Here is a 21,939-nt window from a genome sequence, read left to right on the forward strand (position 1 = left end):
TGATTCCACGATAATGTAGCTTCGATTATCAAGGTGAACAATCTGAAACCGCCTAACATTCGTTTGACCAATCAAAATGCCTTTATGCAAATATCTTAGCACAATGTCCGTACCAGACATCCAAAATGCGGAGGAGTTCATAAAACATACGACAATTCCCGAATGTTTATAACAGTTCGAAAATATGACAAAACAAAATACTAGTGTGATCTGACATTTGTGCTGATACGTTCGAAATCTGATGTAACGGGAGACAAAAACAAACATTCAACAAAACCTGTTTTGTGAGAAATTGGTATGCCATAGAACACATCTTAGGGTTTTGATACAAAGAGTGATATAGCAAAGTATATACCGTTTTATTCAATAATGTACATACATGTAATATGTATATGTCATGAAGAACAAAAATAAAGGATTGATAACAAAATTTAATAAATTATTAGTATTTCGTTAATGTTTTCTTTACGCTTCTTCTCCTTCGCCCTCTTCTTCATCAAATTCCCCTTCCTCTTCAGCTGTAGCATCCTGGTATTGTTGATATTCAGATACCAGATCATTCATGTTAGATTCAGCTTCTGTAAATTCCATCTCATCCATACCTTCACCAGTATACCAATGGAGGAAAGCTTTTCTTCTGAACATGGCTGTAAATTGTTCCGATATTCTCTTAAACAGTTCCTGGATGGCTGTACTGTTACCAATAAATGTTCCTGACATCTTCAGGCCTCTTGGTGGAATATCACAAACAGCTGTTTTGATATTGTTGGGAATCCATTCAACAAAGTAACTGCTGTTTTTATTTTGAACGTTCAACATCTGTTCATCGACCTCTTTCATGGACATACGACCTCTGAACATTGTGGCTACTGTCAGGTAACGACCATGACGAGGATCACATGCAGCCATCATGTTCTTGGCATCAAACATCTGTTGGGTTAGTTCTGGTACAGTTAGAGCTCGGTACTGTTGGGAACCACGAGATGTGAGTGGGGCGAAACCTGGCATAAAGAAATGTAGACGTGGGAATGGTACCATGTTGACAGCCAGTTTACGAAGATCAGCATTCAGTTGACCAGGGAATCGTAGACAGGTGGTCACACCAGACATGGTAGCTGACACCAAATGATTGAGGTCACCGTAAGTGGGTGTTGTCAGTTTCAAGGTTCGGAAACAGATATCATAGAGAGCCTCGTTATCAATACAGTAGGTCTCATCTGTATTTTCTACTAGTTGATGAACTGAGAGTGTAGCGTTGTATGGTTCAACAACTGTATCTGATACCTGAAATTACAGAGCAAAACAATCTTAATGTTTCTCAAATGGATCTGGCATTCTATACATTTTACATGTTCGAAATATATTTTATATTATATCACATTTAACTGATCTGATACAACGATATTTCTCAAATTTATCTTGTACCTTTTGCATTTTATTACAATTCACTAAAACGTTTAAAAATGAACTAACCTTCTTACCTTCAAAGAAACATGAAGTTATAAAGGATGTGAAATTAAGGATATTCTTACCTTAGGTGAAGGACAGACAGAGAAGGTGTTCATGATTCTATCTGGATATTCTTCACGGATTTTACTGATCAGGAGGGTTCCCATACCAGAACCAGTTCCACCACCAAGGGAATGGGTAAGTTGAAATCCCTGTAGACAATCACAGCTTTCGGCCTCTTTACGAACCACATCTAGAACGGAGTCAACCAGTTCAGCTCCCTCGGTATAATGACCTTTAGCCCAGTTGTTACCAGCACCAGATTGACCAAAGACAAAATTATCTGGACGGAAGATTTGACCAAATGGTCCTGATCGTACAGAATCCATGGTACCAGGTTCCAAATCGACGAGAACAGCTCTGGGTACATATTTTCCTCCTGTAGCTTCATTATAATAAACATTGATTCTCTCCAACTGAAGATCAGAATCACCGTGGTAAGTTCCAGTTGGGTCAATACCATGTTCATCAGAGATTACTTCCCAGAACTGAAAAAAAGAAAAGGACCATACATGTAAAGGTGTGTGTAAAACAATTCGCTTACGACATCTTTACAAATAATAATGTTAAATTTTGAAGATGTCGTGCACCAGGCAGGATATACTCAAACACCTGATTCCACTTCTTTCCACTTCTTATATATTATTTCTGTGAACTCCATTGTATATTAGTATTACAAAAATCCATTCCTATAGTTAACCTTTGGTAAGAAATTATCATACAGATTCGCTTATTAACTTACCTTTGCTCCGATCTGGTTGCCACATTGGCCAGTTTGCATATGAACGATTTCTCTCATGATGTAAAGTTAAAGGGTTAACAGTGAAGAAAACTGTAGGAATAGATGACAGAAAGTCAATGTTAATGATAGGTACAGTATTAACTTATATACAACATGTCACCCGTCTCTATGTAAACATACACAAACTGGCCGGTTGTTAAAACTAACGATTAATGTGATAATACGTTGTGTAATTAATACCAAATCTAATGAGATAATCGTATTATTTGTAATAGGCTTACATTCTAAATACATGTATGTATGGTGTGTTCCAACTTAGCCGGCAGACTGTTAATCCTTTGATTGATCTTAGAACTATAGTCTGTTTAAAAGTAGTCACTCAAGAACCACGTAGAAGGTAGGCATTCTAAGTTGAATAAAATGACAGCATGCCATCCTAATATTTACAAGTTCATTAACTTAATAAAACAAGAACAATCCTATGTTGAAATCACCATTTCACAGATATTATTTGGTGGTACCAAATGGCCTCGAGTTAAGAAATATCGACAACTTGATACAAGAATTGAACATTTGAAAACACAGTTATTAAATGGCTCTTTAAGTGTAAATCGGTAGGGAACAAATAGTGGGGCTGTAAAATGATTGTTATGTTATAAAGCATTTATTTATAAATTATATAATGCTATTTAATAAAAGTTAAATGTGTAAATTGTAATGCATTTTTATATGTGTAAATCATTTAATGTTATTTAATAAATATTTAGTCTTAAAAAAGATATGGACTATAGTTTATAACACCATTGTTCTAGGATTAACTCTGGATTAGCGGCAAAATTTGACATCAAAGCCTGCCGGCTAAGTGGGAAAACCCCGTATGTATATCCGTTGTAGTTAGTTGTGTTCACGCGTAGCAAACTGTCAATACTAATTAACTAAGATTTGTAATAAATAATCAGTTATATTTCGTCAGTTATTTTAGGATGTAAATCGATCGGGATTTAGGACCTATGCAACGAATAAAACCAAAAAAAAATATATTCTCATTCATAATTTACTTAAATGACAGATTTGTCGGGATTTTTGTTTTATTTCTTTATTTTTCAAGATTATTTATCATTATCTTTCAAATTGTATTTTCAGTCAGAAAATTAATTACCATAGATTCACAATAACACAATAAAAAATATAAACAAATATATAAGACTGGGGTTTTACGTCTCATCAACATTTTAATTTTAACTGGGGTCATTCTGATGCTTGTGTACGGTTATGGTTTTTTTCTATACAGTGTATATGAGAAGAATTTTACCCGGAATTCTAGCTGCAAAGGGATTTTTAACGTGCACTGATATTTTAGCAATCCGATCAACTGGAGGGCGGGCTGGAAATCTGAATAAGCATTGGCTGGGAAATTATTTTCTATGTATTTGAATGAAAAGGGAAATAAGAGACAAAGGGGAGCAACTCGTAGCCGTTTCAATTTTATGGCTAGATGGAATGCGGCTACTAATAATTTTCTAAACCATTTTAAATTAATTCCTTTACTGAAATGAAATGAAATGGGGTTTACAGTCTAATTTTTATGCACCGCAGAATAAGTGTATAGCAATAATATCGGTCGAAGACCATAAGTTACAAATTTGAATCAACTTTGAAAAAAGTATATGATAATGCCAAACGGGCTAATGACGACGGGCATACCGCCATGCAGTGTGTTATGAGGGAAATTTTGCCCGGACTCTTATTTCGAATACTGTCATGGGTTCTTTAATGTGCTTCTGTTTTCGTCCCATTCGAATGACTAGATGTAGTTCCTTCTCAGGCCCTCTGTTAAGGGGAAACCAATTTTCAAGGGTTCTGTTACATGAACACGTGACTTCTTTTTTTCGTTCCATCCCAACGACTAGGCCCTCCTCTCTGCATCACCGACAAGGGGAAACTACACCGGAAACTCTCGCAGAAATCTAGCTGTAATATTCTAGCGATCGTCTGTCTTGTCCACAGCCCCGACTGATACGTCTTCGAGGCTTTGCGCAAGTAAACATAGCTTCAAACTCACAATTCTCAACTCATAGCATAACAGTTTGAATTGGAATACGTAATTCTGTCATAAATAGTGAAGAGTGGGTGTCAGTAATTTTCAATTATATTTTGTCTATGAGGACACCTAGGCGACAGAAGTCTCCCGGTGTAGTGAAAACAATATTGTTGTTTCGGGGCAAAATTTGTCATATTTCGACAAATTGTTTTACCCTAATTTGAAAACGCTCAAAATGTTGTGACCTTATTTGATATTGGTCAAGGCCTAGTGGTCGACTTAAAATCCTGCATTCGTTAGGGAATGAATGAATCGCGTGGAGCTTGTGAGTGATCTTAAAGTGGTCATTTTACATAATGTTTAAAACTACACCACCCTAAAACGTGTGTAGCTACGTCTTTGCAGGTCTGACATAGAATTGCTTGGTGGGGTTGTGGAGGGCATTCCACTAATTATATGTCAGAACAAACAAACTGACTGGAATTCAATCCACTAGGGTGCCTTAGTACTCTGAAAATGTGTAAAAAGACACGTTCACAGTCATCCTTGGGAAGGGGGGTAACTGGTGTATAATTTTGCAGGACGAGGTTTTTCTGTCGAGGTTTTTTTTCTGAAGTCTTTCTTCCCCAGCACTTTATCTTGCTTATAAACCGTCTATGTTTACATGTACGCAAGATGAGAATATACCAGAATTCCCGTAAGAAAAACCTTATATCATGTTTTTTTATGGAAAAAAACCTACCCTGGAAGAATAACCCGGTACAGGTTTAAAGAAAAACTTTCAGAAGAATAACCCCAAATTTCCCTGTATATATCCAAAGCCGCCCGACTTTCAGACCGCAAGTTATTCCGGGCATAGAATATACCCCAAAGATCAAAGAGATTTACCTTTACAGGTTTATAAATCAGTAGAATCTAACCAAGGCAGAGGCTTTCCACCAATGACCAACGATTATCTTCAAATGACCACTGATCATATCCATTATATGTTTCGTTTTGTGACAAAATCGGACTTTTACGATCGGTCATATGCCGTGTATAATTTTGCAGGGATCTGACCACGGTTATAAAGATAATATTATTTAGGAGCAGATCATCGTATAGATTTATGGGCTGCCATGACTATCATAAATTTTATTTGTTTATTATCCACATGCTCATATAAGAAGAAAAATTTACCGTGTTCATGGAGAGGCATTTAATATACTGATTTTCAATACCTCTCCATGAAAATTTACAAATGTTTCTATACAATGGTCGGCTCATAAATACTGATGTCAATAAGCGCAGCCTGTGTCCTACAGTATTATAAACGTGCGATTTTGTCCCTTTGAAAAGAAATCAGAGTTCCAATATTGGGGTTAAAAGTATAATTTATTCAAGTGAAGACTTAACGATTGTCCACGAATTTAAAGGCTTGAATTTCCGAATAATACGCCCAGTTATTTTGTAGGAATTCAATTGGTGGATGTTTAAAACATCCAGAGAAAACCAGAGGCTTGGTCATTGATTGGTTAATCAGCGGCTGCCAGGCAGGATACGCCCACATTTTCGAGAGATGGATAGAAAACAAGCTAAAACGAAAGTGATTTTTCCTACAATCAAGGGCCATAATTCAGGAAATTACAATTCGATATGCGCAAATATCGAAAGGAACCAAGATCTTTGAGTTATAAACTTACATTTCAAGTTTCAACAAAATCGGATAAAAATTGTGACCTCTATAGGGTCCACAACCTTGATATACCATATTTTTACGCAATTTGAGAACGAGGGGCGCCATTTTGTCTGTCAGTTTTGGGCCGATTTTCACGAAATTTGAACTCAGTCGTCCTTAGGGTGATATAATAATACGTTTTTTTTTAAATCGGATAAAAACTATGACCTCTATAGGATCCACAAGCTAAAAACGCAATTTTTCGTACAATCAGGGGCCATAATTCAGTAAGTTACGGTCCTATAAGCACGAATATCGAAAGGAACCAAGATCTTTGGGTTATAAACTTACATTTCAAGTTTCAACAAAATCGGATAAAAATTGTAACCTGTGATATACCATATTTTTACGCTATTTGAGAACGAAGGGCGGCCATTTTATCTGTCAGTTTTTGGCCGATTTTCACGAAATTCGAACTCAGTCGTCCTTAGGGTGTTACGGTGATATATTAACACGGTTTTTTAAATCGGATAAAAATTATGACCTCTATAGGGTCCACAAGCCAAAAAACGCGTTTTTGCGTACAATCAGGGGCCATAATTCATTAAGTTACAGTCCGATATGCGCGAATATCGAAAGGAATCAAGATCTTTGTGTTATAAACTTACATTTCAAGTTTCAACAAAATCGGATAAAAATTGTGACCTCTATAGGGTCCACAACCTTGATATACCATATTCTTACGCTATTTGAGAACGAACGGCGGCCATTTTGTCTGTCAGTTTTGGGCCGATTTTCACGAAATTCGAACTCAACCGTCCTTAGGGTTTAACGGTGATACAATAATACGGTTTTTTAAATCGGATAAAAATTATGACCTCTATAGGGTCCACAAGCCAAAAAACGCGTTTTTACGTACAATCAGGGGCCATAATTCAGGAAGTTACCGTCCGATATGCGCGAATATCGAAAGGAACCGAGATCTTTTGGTTATAAACTTACATTGCAAGTTTCAACAAAATCGGATAAAAATTGTGACCTCTATAGGGTCCACAACCTTGATATACCATATTTTTACGCTATTTGAGAACGAACGGCGGCCATTTTGTCTGTCAGTTTTGGGCCGATTTCCACGAAATTCGAACTCAGCCGTCCTTAGGGTGTAACGGTGATATATTAACACGGTTTTTTTAAATCGTATAAAAATTATGACCTCTATAGGGTCCACAAGCCAAAAAAAGTCAAAAACGTGATTTTTCGTACAATCAGGGGCCATAATCCATGAAGTTACGGTCCGATAGATGCCAATATCCAAAGGAACCGAGATCTTAGGGCGACAAACCTATATTTCAAGTTTCATTGAAATCGGATAAAAATTGTGACCTGTAGACTGTTCACAAACAATTGTGGACGGACGGACGGACGGACAGGGACGACGACAATATACGTCCACATGAAAATGTGGGCGTATAAAAACAATCTTGCCTAACCCAATCCTTCAAGTGTCATATTGAGTAATTATGTTGCCTCCAGTTAATCCCAGCGTATTGTTTGAAAAGTCTTACGCGTCACCATTAATTATACTTAAAACCAATCTAAAATCATACACAATAAACGAACTTGTATCGGTGAAACGCCTACTTTATCAACTAAAAATAAATTTTATGGTGATAGAATATTTGGTCAATATGCCCCTACTCTATCGAACCCTTTACCTCCTGAAATACGTATGCACGTCTTCATTAACCCAGTTAGTCGGAGAGAATGGCATATTTTGTGGGAAAAAATTCCCACTAAAATGATTCCTGATTTTTCTGAAACTATAGGATGGGTAGTGTTCCAATAAAATTCCCCCCGTTAATCGGCCTTGGGGAAAAAAATTTACAGCCATTTTTAGGTTTGGTATCCGAACTTTTGTAAAATTTCAGTTTTTGGGCCCCTGATTGGTCAATGGTACTTTGTATGGTGTCGATATATAGGTTTTCGGGGTCGGAGAATGCGAAAATGGTGTTTATTTTGTCGTACAGTTACCATGGTAACCATATTTTCAGGTTTGGTATCCGATTTTTGTGATTTTTTTCATAATTATTTTGTAGTACATGTGAGGTGTCAAAATATAGGTTTTTAGGGGCACTGAGTCCGATTCTAAGGGTATTCTGTAGATAAGATGGCCCAATAGCCCATATTTGCCTTAATTTGGCCCAAAACTAGTAGAATGGAATCTAGTTATTGAATAGCTAAGACACTAATATGGACCTACTACCACTGGAAGATTACATAGGCCAAATTACAAAATAAAAATACAAAAAATACTTGCATCCAATTTATTCCTCCAAATCAATCTGTTCTGCATTTTTACAACTTTCCCCGTGGCAGCCCCCACACGCAGCAACACATTTCATCCCTTTCTTCTTACAAGTACAGTGATTTGTACCGCATAAATTTTTGGTCGATTTACATTTGCATCGAATAAAATTTAAAACATTATCTGGTGCAGGGGGAAGGTCAGTTGGCACTGGCCTAAATTGGCCTTCAACCACCTTCCATCCCAAAAACAAAGGATCTAAGATAGTCTCGTTTAGTTTCTCCCAAACAATAATTTGCTGATGAACTCTCAGCGTCATATGAAATTCAATCAGATGATGTGTGATAAAAATACTATCGATGCGGCCCGCTTGCCACCTACTGAACGTGCAGCTAAGTATCATACACTGAGAGTTCATCAGCAAAATATTGTTTGGGAGAAACTAAACGAGACTATCTTAGATCCTTTGTTATGGGGATGGAAGGTGGTTGATGGCCAATTTAGGCCAGTGTCAACTGACCTTCCCCCTGCACCAGATAATGTTTTAAATTTTATTCGATGCAAATGTAAATCGACCAAAAATTTATGCGGTACAAATCACTGTACTTGTAAGAAGAACGGGATGAAATGTGTTGCTGCGTGTGGGGGCTACCACGGGGAAAGTTGTAAAAATGCAGAACAGATTGATTTGGAGGAATAAATTGGGTGCGAGTATTTTTTGTATTTTTATTTTGTAATTTGGCCTATGTAATCTTCCAGTGGTAGTAGGTCCATATTAGTGTCTTAGCTATTCAATAACTAGATTCCATTCTACTAGTTTTGGGCCAAATTAAGGCAAATATGGGCTATTGGGCCATCTTATCTACAGAATACCCTTAGAATCGGACTCAGTGCCCCTAAAAACCTATATTTTGACACCTCACATGTACTACAAAATAATTATGAAAAAATCACAAAAATCGGATATCAAACCTGAAAATATGGTTACCATGGTAACCGTACGACAAAATAAACACCATTTTCGCATTCTCCGACCTCGAAAACCTATATATCGACACCATACATAGTACCATTGACCAATCAGGGACCGAAAAACTGAAATTTCACAAAAGTTCGGATACCAAACCTAGAAATGGCTGTAACGGGGGGAATTTTTCTGGAACACTACCCATCCTATAGTTTCAGAAAAATCAGGAATCATTTTAGTGGGAATTTTTTCCCGCTAAGCAGGCCATATGGAGTCAGCCTCCTCGACTAAGTAGGAGCAGAACAGTAGACGTTGACCGCCATTTGATTTTTTTTTTTTTTTTTTGTGTAAGCCGTTTTTTTCATGTGATCTAAAGCGTTTGACACGTGGGCGTTAGACCAAGGTCTGTCATTGAATCAAATCGTATGGTTTAGATGCCAAGGAGTATGGTAGCCTGTCCAGTCTCGTGGGTTTTCTCCGGTGTTCCTCGCCCCACTGCTACAGGCCCCTACGCGCAAGCAAATTATGAAATTATAATATGTTAGTCTTGAATAATTGACCTAGTTTGTGTCGAGTGTGTATAAGGACTGGCTTAAGCAGAAACCTCACATTAGTCACATAGTTGATTCGGTTATTACCACCTTATTATACAAATGGGTACTACTGTACTACATTCATCCGTAACGGTTGCGGTCGCACGCGTGTGTTCATTGTCATGTTATCTCATTGGATGAAATTACTCTATTGACGTCTGTCGATTGCGTAACGAACATGCACTCGGTGGTAAGAGGTCAGGCAGTTTGCGTAAAGGACGTTTTTTTTAATGTTTTTTTTAAAATATAATTATCAATGGCTAACAGAAAATGCACGTAAACCGTAAACACATTTTTTGCTAAGAATTGTAATATAATGCACTCATCAATAGGGAAAGGGTGTTGCATATTCGTCTTTTAAAAATATTTTGAGAAGACGTTATCATTCTCAACAAGACGAAACTGTAATTAGTTTTAAATACCCCGTTAATTAACACGTAGGGCTAGATCTATTTGTTAAGGCTAATCTCAATTTTGCTCAAGGTCGTTGAAAGTTTAGCACACGTGATTGTTGGTGAGATTGTAGATTAAGGTTAGGGTAAGCTTTAGGGCTAGGGCTAGATCCAGGGTTAGGATTAGGGTTGGGATTAGGGCTAGCCCTGTTTACATCTCGTGATCTAGTTGGCCTTTTCAAATTGATCTAACCTGAGATGGCTGTGGGTAGGTGAGGTGCAGCTAGGTTTTTTTTTCATGTGAGCATTCACTAAGCGACTTGTGAAGCACTATACAAAATATATATTTATTTGTCAGCGATACTGGCTGACATGTTTCCAGTTTTCTATTGGATCTAATCTGAACATCCCATCTCAGATGCAACTGTATTTTCAATAGGGAATTGAAGAACTCAAAAGTACTGAAAACTTATTAATCAATGTATGGTTAATACAAGATTTTGTAAAGGTGTATTATTTAAGGTTTATATTTATTTGTCAGCGATACTGGCTGACATGTTTCCAGTTTTCTATTGGATCTAATCTGAACATCCCATCTCAGATGCAACTGTATGGTCAATCTGGAATCGAAGACCACAAAAGTACTGAAAACTTATTAATTAATGTATGGTTAATACGAGATTTTGTAAAGGTACATTATTTAAGGTTTAGATAAAGAACTTGTCGTTCTTGCTATAATAGTTCAAAATGGACAATGAAAAATAAATATAAATATTCATTCAAATTACTTTATTCTTGGCGAAGATGACTGTTTGAAGATGTAGCGTAGATCTTTTATTATCATAGCAACTGTACTGGATAACCGAGAATAAGACTTGATTATCCAGTTTAGTGTGGGTCTTTAAATCCACTTAAATGTCGGTCAACCGATGTCCTAGAGGGTTGATTTAGGCTTGTCATACAAATAAATGTCTAAATGATAATTTAGAAAAGATTTAAAGTCAGAAAAACGACCTGCAATAGGCAGATTTAGCTCTTACATAATGCATCTTTAATTGTGCGGAGCTAAAGACGAATGCAGTGTACTTCATGGTTTTAGGGAAACGAGACGATAGCTTTTAAGATTACGCCGCCCGCCTGATTGGACGATGTCAGGCTAAAATCTGATTTACCAAAAAGTTTTAATAAACGGGAGACGGCATGACGGACATTTTACCTATAACGATTGAGGCCTGTAATGCCATGCTGGTTAACTCAAAATAGTAAAATTAATTTGTGGTATGTTATTATTTAAATTGAAAATAGTAGACCTCCCAAAGGACTCTAGATGGCGCGACAACAGAATCTATCTTCAAATTTGACAAAACAAAAGTTCTGATATATATATAGGCTACCGATGATGTAAAAAAATAAGGTGTAATTTATCATACAAAATATGAACCGGCGTCTTTCAGTTGGTAAGCTTAGATAATGAGATAATGGGCATATGTGCTGTTACTGACGGGATCGACACCCCCCACCCCCACCCCAGTCCCTCTTCCTTTTCAGATAAGCCCGAAGGCAAGTGGTATCAGATCCGTCTTCCGAGAAAGATAAAAAGGTCAGTTAGATCCACGGTTGTGCATGGTATATTAAAATATAGCCGTTGCGGATTTTTCACTGACCTGAATTGTTTTGAATGGACATACGTGTGATGAAGAATATGATGACATATTGGTAAAAGTAGATAGTTATAGATGATAGGATGAGATTGGAACAGGACGGAATCAAGCACCGGGCCAATAAGGTGAAGGCTATACAAAGTGTCGGACCAATAAACGTCTCGATATGATATCCATTGGTGGATCTGCAAACTGGTTGAACTCAAATAATCAAACAAGGCGATAAGATATTTTTTTTTTCTTCAAAAGTTTGCTATTTGAATATTTAATAAAGCCCCCTACGTGTATGTAACAATAATGTTTACATTCAAAACTAGCAACGCCCAAAAGTACATTATTTTGTTGACAAGTAGGTTTAGTGTACGACTTTTAATTTTATGACGCACACCAGTAGGGAAATACCCGTCGATCTGACGTCACCATCATGACACACTTTTTCAATAACGAATATCTCTCTGTGTATAATGATAACAATGTCAAGGACTTACATAGTAGGTGTTATATTAAACATTTTATATTTCTGAATAATGTGTTTTTCTTCAAATCTATTGGATAAAAAATCTTGTTGGACAATAACACTTTTATAAATAGTTTTCATTATGTAAGAGAGCCTGGTGCGCTTGGGTATTTTTGTAAGGAGAATTGGGTAAAAGATCCTGATTTTTTTCAAATGAAAACAGGGTAAATAATCCTGCGTGTTATATATTCACCATCCGTGTAAGAATTATATTTTCACAGAGTAAATACTTCCTAGTGCTGGGGGCATGAAGTAGGGCACGTATTCTCTGGCATCCTTGTATGCTTATTATATGTTTATTTTATTCATATTCCCAAATATATCAACAGTATCCATATATAGGAAGCTGCGCTATGGTCACACGTGAAAAATAGGTACGGGTGTAGGTTCCTTTTCTGCGTGTTGTACTGGTTCATAGTCAAAACTATGAACTATTTATGTTAACCAATGCTATGACTGAAAATATTGTTCTTGACCATAAACAGTATAGTAATTTCTACAATATATCACGAATCTGTCAAACTTTTGGGTGGCCGAATGGTTAACGCGTGTGCATTGGATCATGAAGTCTGTCATTGAGTCAAATGATGTGGTTTCAATTCCCCCGTTGTACGTGACAAGTACAACCTCGTGTGTTTTCTCTGGGTCTTCTGGTTTCCTCTCACTGCTAAGAGAATTATTGAAATACAATTGAACCATATGTAAGCCTTGAATGACCTAGTTTGTATGGAGTGGACGTTAAACCCATCTCTCTCTCTCTCTCTCTCTCTCTCTCTCAATTGTAAAATCATAGGGACAAAACGTTATGGAGGATCATTTAGATCATCGAGTGCCTAAAATACTTAAGAACGAAACGCCAAGCATTTACTAAAAAGATCGAAATACATTTGATTCGCCAAAAGGAATTGTGGGTGTTGGATAATTTCAACCAATGTCTTAAAGTTACTGAGTGACTGTGTGACGTAGTAATAACTAATCATGGAGGAATTATATTTGATATACTGCAAATTGTCGGTTTAGACCACTATTTACGTCTAACATTGATTAATAACTTGATGATTAATGGTAGGTGTTCTACATTCATTAAACTAAATCAAAGATATGCCTGTAAACGCGCCCAAAGAATCCAAAACCTTCATAGTAGAACACGAACTGATATTTGTTTTAGTCTGCTGGTTCTCCATTGAGTCATACATATATCGACCGCCAGAAGTTGCTATTCTTTGGTCAATTGCTAAATCTTGATCTTAGATACTTAGCGCGTCACCTTGTCATCACCAGAATCCTTGAATACTAGTACTCCTGCAAGTCCACTAATATAGGATTTATTCCTGATATATTCCGTACACTCAAGAAATATAATTTACTACCGTATATCAGTAACTTCCTAGATTCGTATGTGTTTGTCAAAAATCGTTAAAAATGCTATTAAACAATTCGAAATAGATCAGTGGAATATTCGCCTAAAGTAAGATCCAACGTTTGACTTATTCCGATGTGTCCAAATAGAATTTTCTCCCCATCTGATATTTTCATTCTGGCGTTCCCATCCCCAATATAAACACAGTTGCCTTATATTCAATAAAGTTCATTCTATTGTCCGGATAAGCTGTTATAATCGCCAGGTACTGTTGTGATGTGGTCAGGTATTTTATTGTATTGTCGTTCACGCATTAATGTTCTGCAACTGGTTTGAAAACATAAAAAAGATATTCTTTTTGAAATTAGAATCACTATTAGCAAATGAACTAGAATTTTTGTCTTTCATATTCAGCCTTGATCCGTACAAAACGATACTTAAATCAGACGCATATCTTCTTGTTCAGAAATGAAATGAAATGAAATGAAATGAAATGGGGTTTAACGTCCTACTGTTCTGCTCCTATACTGGGCTAAAGAAGACGGACATACGCCATACAGTGTGCTATGGGGGAAATTTTGCCCGGGCAGCGGCACTATCGCCTACTCTTATATCGAATTCCAACTGCCAAGGGATCTTTTACGTGCATTCCAATGTTTACACGGGACCTCGGTTTTTCGTCTCATCCGAAGGACTAAACAGCTGTCCTTGTCAGGCCCTCCGTCCTGCATCACTGACAAGGGGAAACCACGTCGGAAAATCGGGATGAACTTTCTCGGCCAATGCAGGGATCGAACACCCGACCTCCGGGCTAGCGAGCCAGCGCCTTACCCACCTAGCCACCGTGGATCCCTGTTCAGAAATGTATTTTACACTTTGTATTCGGTGCTTTACGGAAGGTTAGATTCCCTCCTTTAAATAATGACCAGTATTTTTTGTGATTCAAATTAATAATCTGAATACATTATTAAACCATGTTTAACTTATTTTTGTTCAATTGTAATCGTATCTTTTATATCTATAATCGTATGTATGTATTTATTATGTATTTATTATGTAATTATTTTTGAAAATCTTCAGAATTGGAGGAAATAAAGATATTATATATACTGACACCGAAATGGAACGATCGCTTGAATTTGTTCAAGTTTTCATTATACGTAGTGAGAAAGAAGCGGGGTGTTATTGACTACTATAAGGTGTATTCCCACGAAGGCGCAGATATTTCTATTAACCAATCATTTATTAAGCCCTCTCCAATCGGGATTCAGAATAAATGACTGTACTATTTATCAATTAATTGACATTTATGATTATATTTCGTCAGCTCTCGATAACGGTAAAGAAGTAAAAGCCATATTTTGTGATATTAGTAAAGCGTTCGACCGTGTGTGGCATAAACTGATTCATAAACTGAGTTGTATCGGTATCCGAGGTAAACTTTTACTCTTATATTAGATTATTTGACGAATAGAAAACAATCAGTAGTTATTAAAGGTGAAAGCTCTAATTTAAATAATATAGCTGCAGGTGTTCCCCAAGGATCAGTTTTGGGCCCACTTCTTTTCCTTATTTATATCAATGACATTACTGACAATATCAATTCTAATATACGTTTATTTGCAGACGATACGTCGTTGTATCTAACTATTGAAAACCCAGGCGAATGTGAAAATGTAATAAATTTAGATCTGAATTTGATTAACAGCTGGTCGACCAAATGGAAAGTAAGATTTAACCCCCTAAAAACAGTTTCCATGACATTCTCTAGAAAACAATTCCAAACCTCTTTTGAATTAAATATTAACAATGTAAGAATTAAGGAATCGATATACACCGTATATCGACACCGTATAATCCGTACTTCAAACGGTGGGTGTGAAGCATCCAATTATCGGTGATATTAAAACACAATGGGTGTGAAGCCAGAAAAGATTAACAAGTAATCACCAATCAATTATCGGTGAGATTAAAACTCGCAAGAGCCGGTCTGTGTTGATTACTTTGATCGGTAAAGCAGTTAACCCGAGATGTTTTAAGGCAGTGGACAAGATAAACCTGCCAGTCAATTGGTCGGCCAATCGCAAAGCTTGGATGACAGGTGCCGTTTACTTTGATTGGCTTGAAAAACTGGACATAGAACGACATATTATAAATGAACACGTAACAGAGTGGACAATTGACTGAAGACGGGGACGATGAAGAATATACATTAACGACAGACTTGACCTATTCAAAATTCCTACGCATGCTCAACGACATTAAACACTTCGCACAGATTAAGGACGAAAAGATGATCGCAACAATTCATTTGTTAGAAGATGTTGCCCAGGACTCCGCCTTACGATATGCTTCCGGTAATCTTAAGCAAACTACTTTAAACGATTACATGCATTGATATTTATAAATATATTGTACGCATGCATTGATATTACATGTAAACGATTTTATGAATATATTGTACGCATGCATTGTTATTGTTAATTATTTAATATAGTAAAATTTTGAACGTACAGAAAAGTTTATCATTCATAAAGGGAATAGCATTCTGGTGATTCGAAGCTACAATATAAAAATACTTCCGGTTTTCGAAGTTACAGTATTTCCGGTTTTGGAGAAAGCTCGGTATTCCGAAACGCTGTGTGATCCGAATTATTGTAACGATCCCGTACGATGTCGGATGTGACAGAGTCCACTGTACCACAAACACCTTGGTCTTATTTTACAAAGTAATTATCAGTGGGATAACCATTGAATATGTAATATCTAAAGTTAAACGCTCTATTGACTGTCTCCGTGGATTAAAATATCGTATTTCTCGTAAGTCTTTAGAGAGTATTTACAATGCATTTATTTTGCCCTTATTCGACTTTAACAAATTTGAGACAACTTTAACAAATTTGAGTCCCTAAAATTAGAAAATCTCCATCTAGATGCATTGAGAATGATTACAGATCTTGTTCGAGGCACTTCCCATAATGCACTTTACTATGAATCTGGATATAACCCACTATCAACAAGACGCATAAGGCACAAGCTTATTCTTGTATAAAATGGTCAATAAATTGATTCCCCCTTTCTTAAGGCTTCTAGTACCACCTAAAATTTCTGAAGTAAATCCTTACCCTGTTCGTAATAAGAATGAATTGAAAAATATAGCTTCTAACACTAATTATTATAAAAACTCATTTTTGCCTCCAACAGTTGACCTTTGGAACAGCCTTTCTTACGATACGCAAAACGCCTCCACTATACAAAATTTTAAAATTAAGATAAGCGTGAACGATCATAAAATACCCAAATATTATTACTATGGAGAACGTAAATTTCAGATTATACATTCCAGACTTCGTAATTGTAAAAGTGCTCTAAACGTCCATAGATTTTTAATGCCTATTTCACATAACCCGACATGCAGATGTGGCCATACTCAAGAAGACAGCGACCATTATTTTCTGTACTGCCCAAATTATTCGTCTCGGCGTATCTCAACATTAAATACCCTCCCATTTAAATCCATAAATACAAAAACGTTCCTATATGGCGATCCCAACGAAAGTAACTCGTACAACGAAGTGATTTTTAGTAATGTTCACAAGTATTTAAAACTAACCAAACGCTTTGAATAGATAAGGTAATTGGCTGGCGACGATGACTGATGTTAGATGGTGATAATGATGATGACGATGATGATGACCATGAAGATGATTCATTTATTTATATATTTATCTAATCATGATAGAAAAGAAATAAAATATTGTTTAAACCAAGGCGCAGATATCGACTTGTGGGCTTTCGTTTGAAGAGAGGTATGTTGCTATTCGGACCCAAGTAACGGTGTTAAAGATTTTATGAATTTATGTTCACTCTGAACCAACAACACTTTGGAAGGATAGCATGCAAGAATCAAGAAGCTAGTTGGAAAAGCCCATCCGAATGTTTTTGAAATGATCACATTTTTACAAAAACAAAATATTAACCACCAAGGAAGAGATATAAATATGCTCAAATCCTAAGCCAGCTCAAGGAATTAAAAGGAAGACACGAGGAAAAGAAATTGACTTAAGTCGAGTATTTAGACAGGGTGTCTTATTTGGCGAAATTAAATTAAATTTTGTCATAGTGTAGTTATGTTTTGATTTCTTATGCCAAGAATGATGCTAAAATGTTGGTTAGTTAGTTACATTGGGGATTATGAAAGTGTAAATTTTTATCATAACAATCTATAACACCATTGTTATGATTTTAATTCTTTTTTAATCCCTAGGAGCTGGATTCCCACGAATCCGTTACGGTCAACTGCGCCTTCGTGGGAATAAACCTATACTATAAAACTATACTACTTCCTGCTCAACGTTTATTGATTAATATAAGTTATTAACATACCGTCTGATGACCTATAGTTCACCTCGTTATTGATCCCCTTTGACGTCATATTAGTATAGCTATCAACAATGATTAATCGGATTGAGGGTGAAAATAATACAGTTGCTAAATCTCTAAGTATCTGTTATGTATTAACGTATTTATATGGGATACTGTTTCTTGACAGTCATTGTCTCTGCTCTTATGTTCAAATGTCAAACGAGTGCCAAGGTGGCTCAGTGGGTAAGGCGCTGAATCACGCGTTACCAGGATTCCGGGGTTCGAACCCGGTGTTGGTCGAGAAAAGTCCTCGGGGTATCCAGCGTGGTGTCCCTTGTCAGTGTGCACGTAAAAGAACCATTGACAGTTGGAATTCAATTACTGTCCGGGCAAAAATGTATGGAGTTATGTCCGTCTTCATTATCCCGGAGTGTGCAGAAAAGTAGGACGTTAAACCCAATTTATTGCATTCACTCATTCAAATAAATTTCGATAAGACGTCCATCCGAGGCATTGGTTTTTATTCATAATCTATACATTGGTGTAAAATGAACTGTAATGTTAGATATGTGGACAGGAGTATCTAAACCATTATGCAGAACGCCAGACAGTCAATTACTGGCAGTTTATTTATCCAGTTTGTATTTAGCATGCATTAATATATATAGTGACAATTTAACTACCCAAGAGGCTAAGTGAAGGGGGCGCAATGATGTCCTTTGAGTTCTTACACCCCTATCGAAAAGAAAAAAAACAATCCCGTTGGATCCCCAACAGTTTTCAACGCTATTGGTATTCTGTTTTTCATTATTGCATCAGCCACTAATAACCCCCACCCATCCCACTGGGTCACCCACAACGATATACATATCGGGTTTTTGTGCCCACCTAGCGGATCTTGTCCTTCAAGCAAAATCCGCGATCATCACGCTATCTGACAGCAACACCAGTGATAGTTTATTTCCATCATACATTTGACATTAACATCTGTGACATTTTATCTACGAAGTTTGTTTTCATCATATATCTGCCAGTTGCATCAGTATGGAAGCCTATAACTACCATTCATAATTTCTACTTTTCGCCTCTTCAGAACACGAAAGTCGAAAAGTCGAAAAGTAAAAGTTACGACAAAATGTGAGGCGACAAGACGGTATACAAGCCAAAATCAACTCGAAAATAGGAAATTAAGAAATAACACACCGCGATAATAGCGCCCCCCGTTTTTTCTTAATTTCTACTTTCCGGCTTGCATTTTGGCTTGTATACCGTCTTGTCGACTTTCAACTTAGTCATATTTTTGTATTTATTGATGTCAGTAAGAAGGCGCCAACACGCTATACAAGCCAAAATGTAACTCGAAAAGTAGAAATTAGGAAATTAACACACTGCGCTATTAGCGACCTATGATCTGTCGTACTGTCGACTTTTCGACTTTTCTACTTTTCGCCTAGGAAGTTGTTGTAGTCTCTGCCTTCCAGGTCACGTTTGAATACGCGCAATTCCCGTTAACAAAAATGTCTGTATGCGCGTATTCAAATGTGACCTGGAAGGCAGAGACTACAACAACTTCCTAGGCGAAAAGTAGAAAAGTCGAAAAGTCGACAGTACGACAGATCATAGGTCGCTAATAGCGCAGTGTGTTAATAGTTAAGTTGTTGTAGTCTCTGCCTTCCAGGTCACATTTGAATACGCGCAATTCCCGTTAACAAAAATGTCTGTATGCGCGTATTCAAATGTGACCTGGAAGGCAGAGACTACAACAACTTCCTAGGCGAAAAGTCGAAAAGTCGACAGTACGACAGATCATAGGTCGCTAATAGCGCAGTGTGTTAATTTCCTAATTTCTACTTTTCGAGTTACATTTTGGCTTGTATAGCGTGTTGGCGCCTTCTTACTGACATCAATAAATACAAAAATATGACTAAGTCGAAAGTCGACAAGACGGTATACAAGTCAAAATGCAAGTCGAAAAGTAGAAATTAAGAAAAAACGGGGGGCGCTATTATCGCGGTGTGTTATTTCTTAATTTCCTATTTTCGAGTTGATTTTGGCTTGTATACCGTATTGTCGCCTCACATTTTGTCGTAACTTCTACTTTTCGACTTTTCGACTTTCTTGTTCTGAAAAGGCGAAAAGTAGAAATTATGAATGGTAGTTATAGGCTTCCATACATCAGTGACCTTTTATAATAGTTCAATCATCAACAACTGACATTAACTCTGACTTAATTCCTTCTCATGTATTCGATCATGAACCTCTTATTTAACTGTACCTAGTAACTCTATAAAAGGTTCTCACGATATCAGATGCCTGGGAGCGATTGTTTGTTGGTTGGGTTTTTTTTAATTTGTTTTATAAAGCAGTATTCTTATTCAGATTTTTATCCGAATAGGGATTGGGGAACAGGCATCGCCTATATTAAACCCGTCTGATATTATTCTAAAATACGTGATGTTAATCACATGCTTTTTCTGTTGCTGTCTAGCGCTGACCCATATACAACCTTCGGTTTCTGGGCTTGTCTATAAAATGTAGGTGATTGGCCGATGAAACGGATGAACTTGTTATCATAATAAATATGTAACTCTAGGGTATGTAACAATAACAATAATACGGTCACTGAGTACATTTATGAAATGGGCCAAGATAATTTTACGACTTTCCCAAGTTTTGATTTTCACATCCTCGATGAGACGCAAACAATTTACTCTTTTTATGTAAGATTTAATAAGTTGCCGCCTCTGCACCAGCGCTTATAATCCCAGTTCCGGGACAAGAATCAGCTTAAAATATATACGACAAACATCCGATGTCAGATGTTTCAAGGCACAATGGTACGATATTCATAATTTATCTGACATTGTCGTTTGCTCAAGTTTATGTCATCTGTTCATACCCGTTCTACTGACGGAAGAATTTTTGCGCTATTTCGTCAACCCAAAATTGTATCTAACCTGGACTAGGAAGTGGCATTTTATAATTCCATTGGGAACCTCCAAATTTAAAAAACGTACCTATGGTGGATTCCGTGCAGTGACGTTTAAGTGGTATAAACATACTTACCAATCCAATTCGTATATTTAGATAAGTCATTTAAATTCCGGGTTTTAATGATAATTAAATCCTTGTCTATCTAATGATTTTTTTTTTATTTATCATCTTTTATTTTTTACGGGGGGAAGGGGAGGAGGGTGGTGGCACCAAGTCCCTGCAGTAGATTTATGTTTTTGTGAAGATAAAAACAATTTTGATTCACTTCAAAGATAATCTAATCTATGAAGATCGTTTATGTTTGACACTCGGTTCTATCTATATAAACCCGTCGACAAGGTAAACTTTAAAATATATTTTATATAATAATAATAATATCCCCCTTCTATTTTTTTTACGTAAATCTTACCTGGTGTGAATAATATGCTTTTCCGTTTACTTTCCGTTGTACATGAGAAAGAGTCTTGGTGATGAACGCGGTAAATTTGTCATCTATTTGTTATTTACTGAACATGTCATAGAAATCTGTTGTAGGGTTTAGATCATTCCGGAATTAACATATGGTTCCAGTTTCATTCAATAATTCACTTGCGCATATGGGTCTTTAGCAATGAGAGGAATCTGGATTGTTCGGGGTTGTGTCCCGATGGAGAGGAACTTACAAGTAACAGTGTCTAGTCGTTCAGGTGGGGGGATAACCCGTTGGTGTGCAGGCAAAACAACCCCTGGCGGTTGGTATTGGAAATAAGAGAAGGCAGAATGTCGTTCACACGAAAAATGTCATTTAAATATTATATAGGGGTTAAAAGTATTATAGGTACAGTAGTCACATAGAC

General features: G+C 36.7%; 1 protein-coding gene across 2 annotated transcripts; it reads right to left on the reverse strand.

Annotated features, from left to right (window-relative positions):
* Positions 1 to 360: 360 nt before the first annotated feature.
* Positions 361 to 21,603, reverse strand: LOC126832032 (tubulin beta chain). 2 transcript variants are annotated; one of them, XM_056103562.1, is made up of 4 exons: positions 21,513 to 21,603; positions 2,252 to 2,341; positions 1,533 to 1,997; positions 361 to 1,284 (listed from the first exon to the last, which is right to left on the reverse strand). In XM_056103562.1, exons 2-4 carry the CDS (start codon positions 2,306 to 2,308, stop codon positions 466 to 468), a joined length of 1,341 nt encoding a protein of 446 aa, XP_055959537.1. In that variant the 5' UTR covers positions 2,309 to 2,341; positions 21,513 to 21,603; the 3' UTR covers positions 361 to 465. The 2 variants fall into 2 exon arrangements, with proteins under 2 accessions (XP_055959537.1, XP_050418684.1); XM_050562727.1 differs by lacking the exon at positions 21,513 to 21,603 and having other exon boundaries at positions 2,252 to 2,416.
* Between the last annotated feature and the right edge of the window lie 336 nt (positions 21,604 to 21,939).

This window comes from Patella vulgata, chromosome 1 (genome assembly GCF_932274485.2).
Source record: "Patella vulgata chromosome 1, xgPatVulg1.2, whole genome shotgun sequence".
NCBI lineage: Eukaryota > Metazoa > Mollusca > Gastropoda > Patellidae > Patella > Patella vulgata.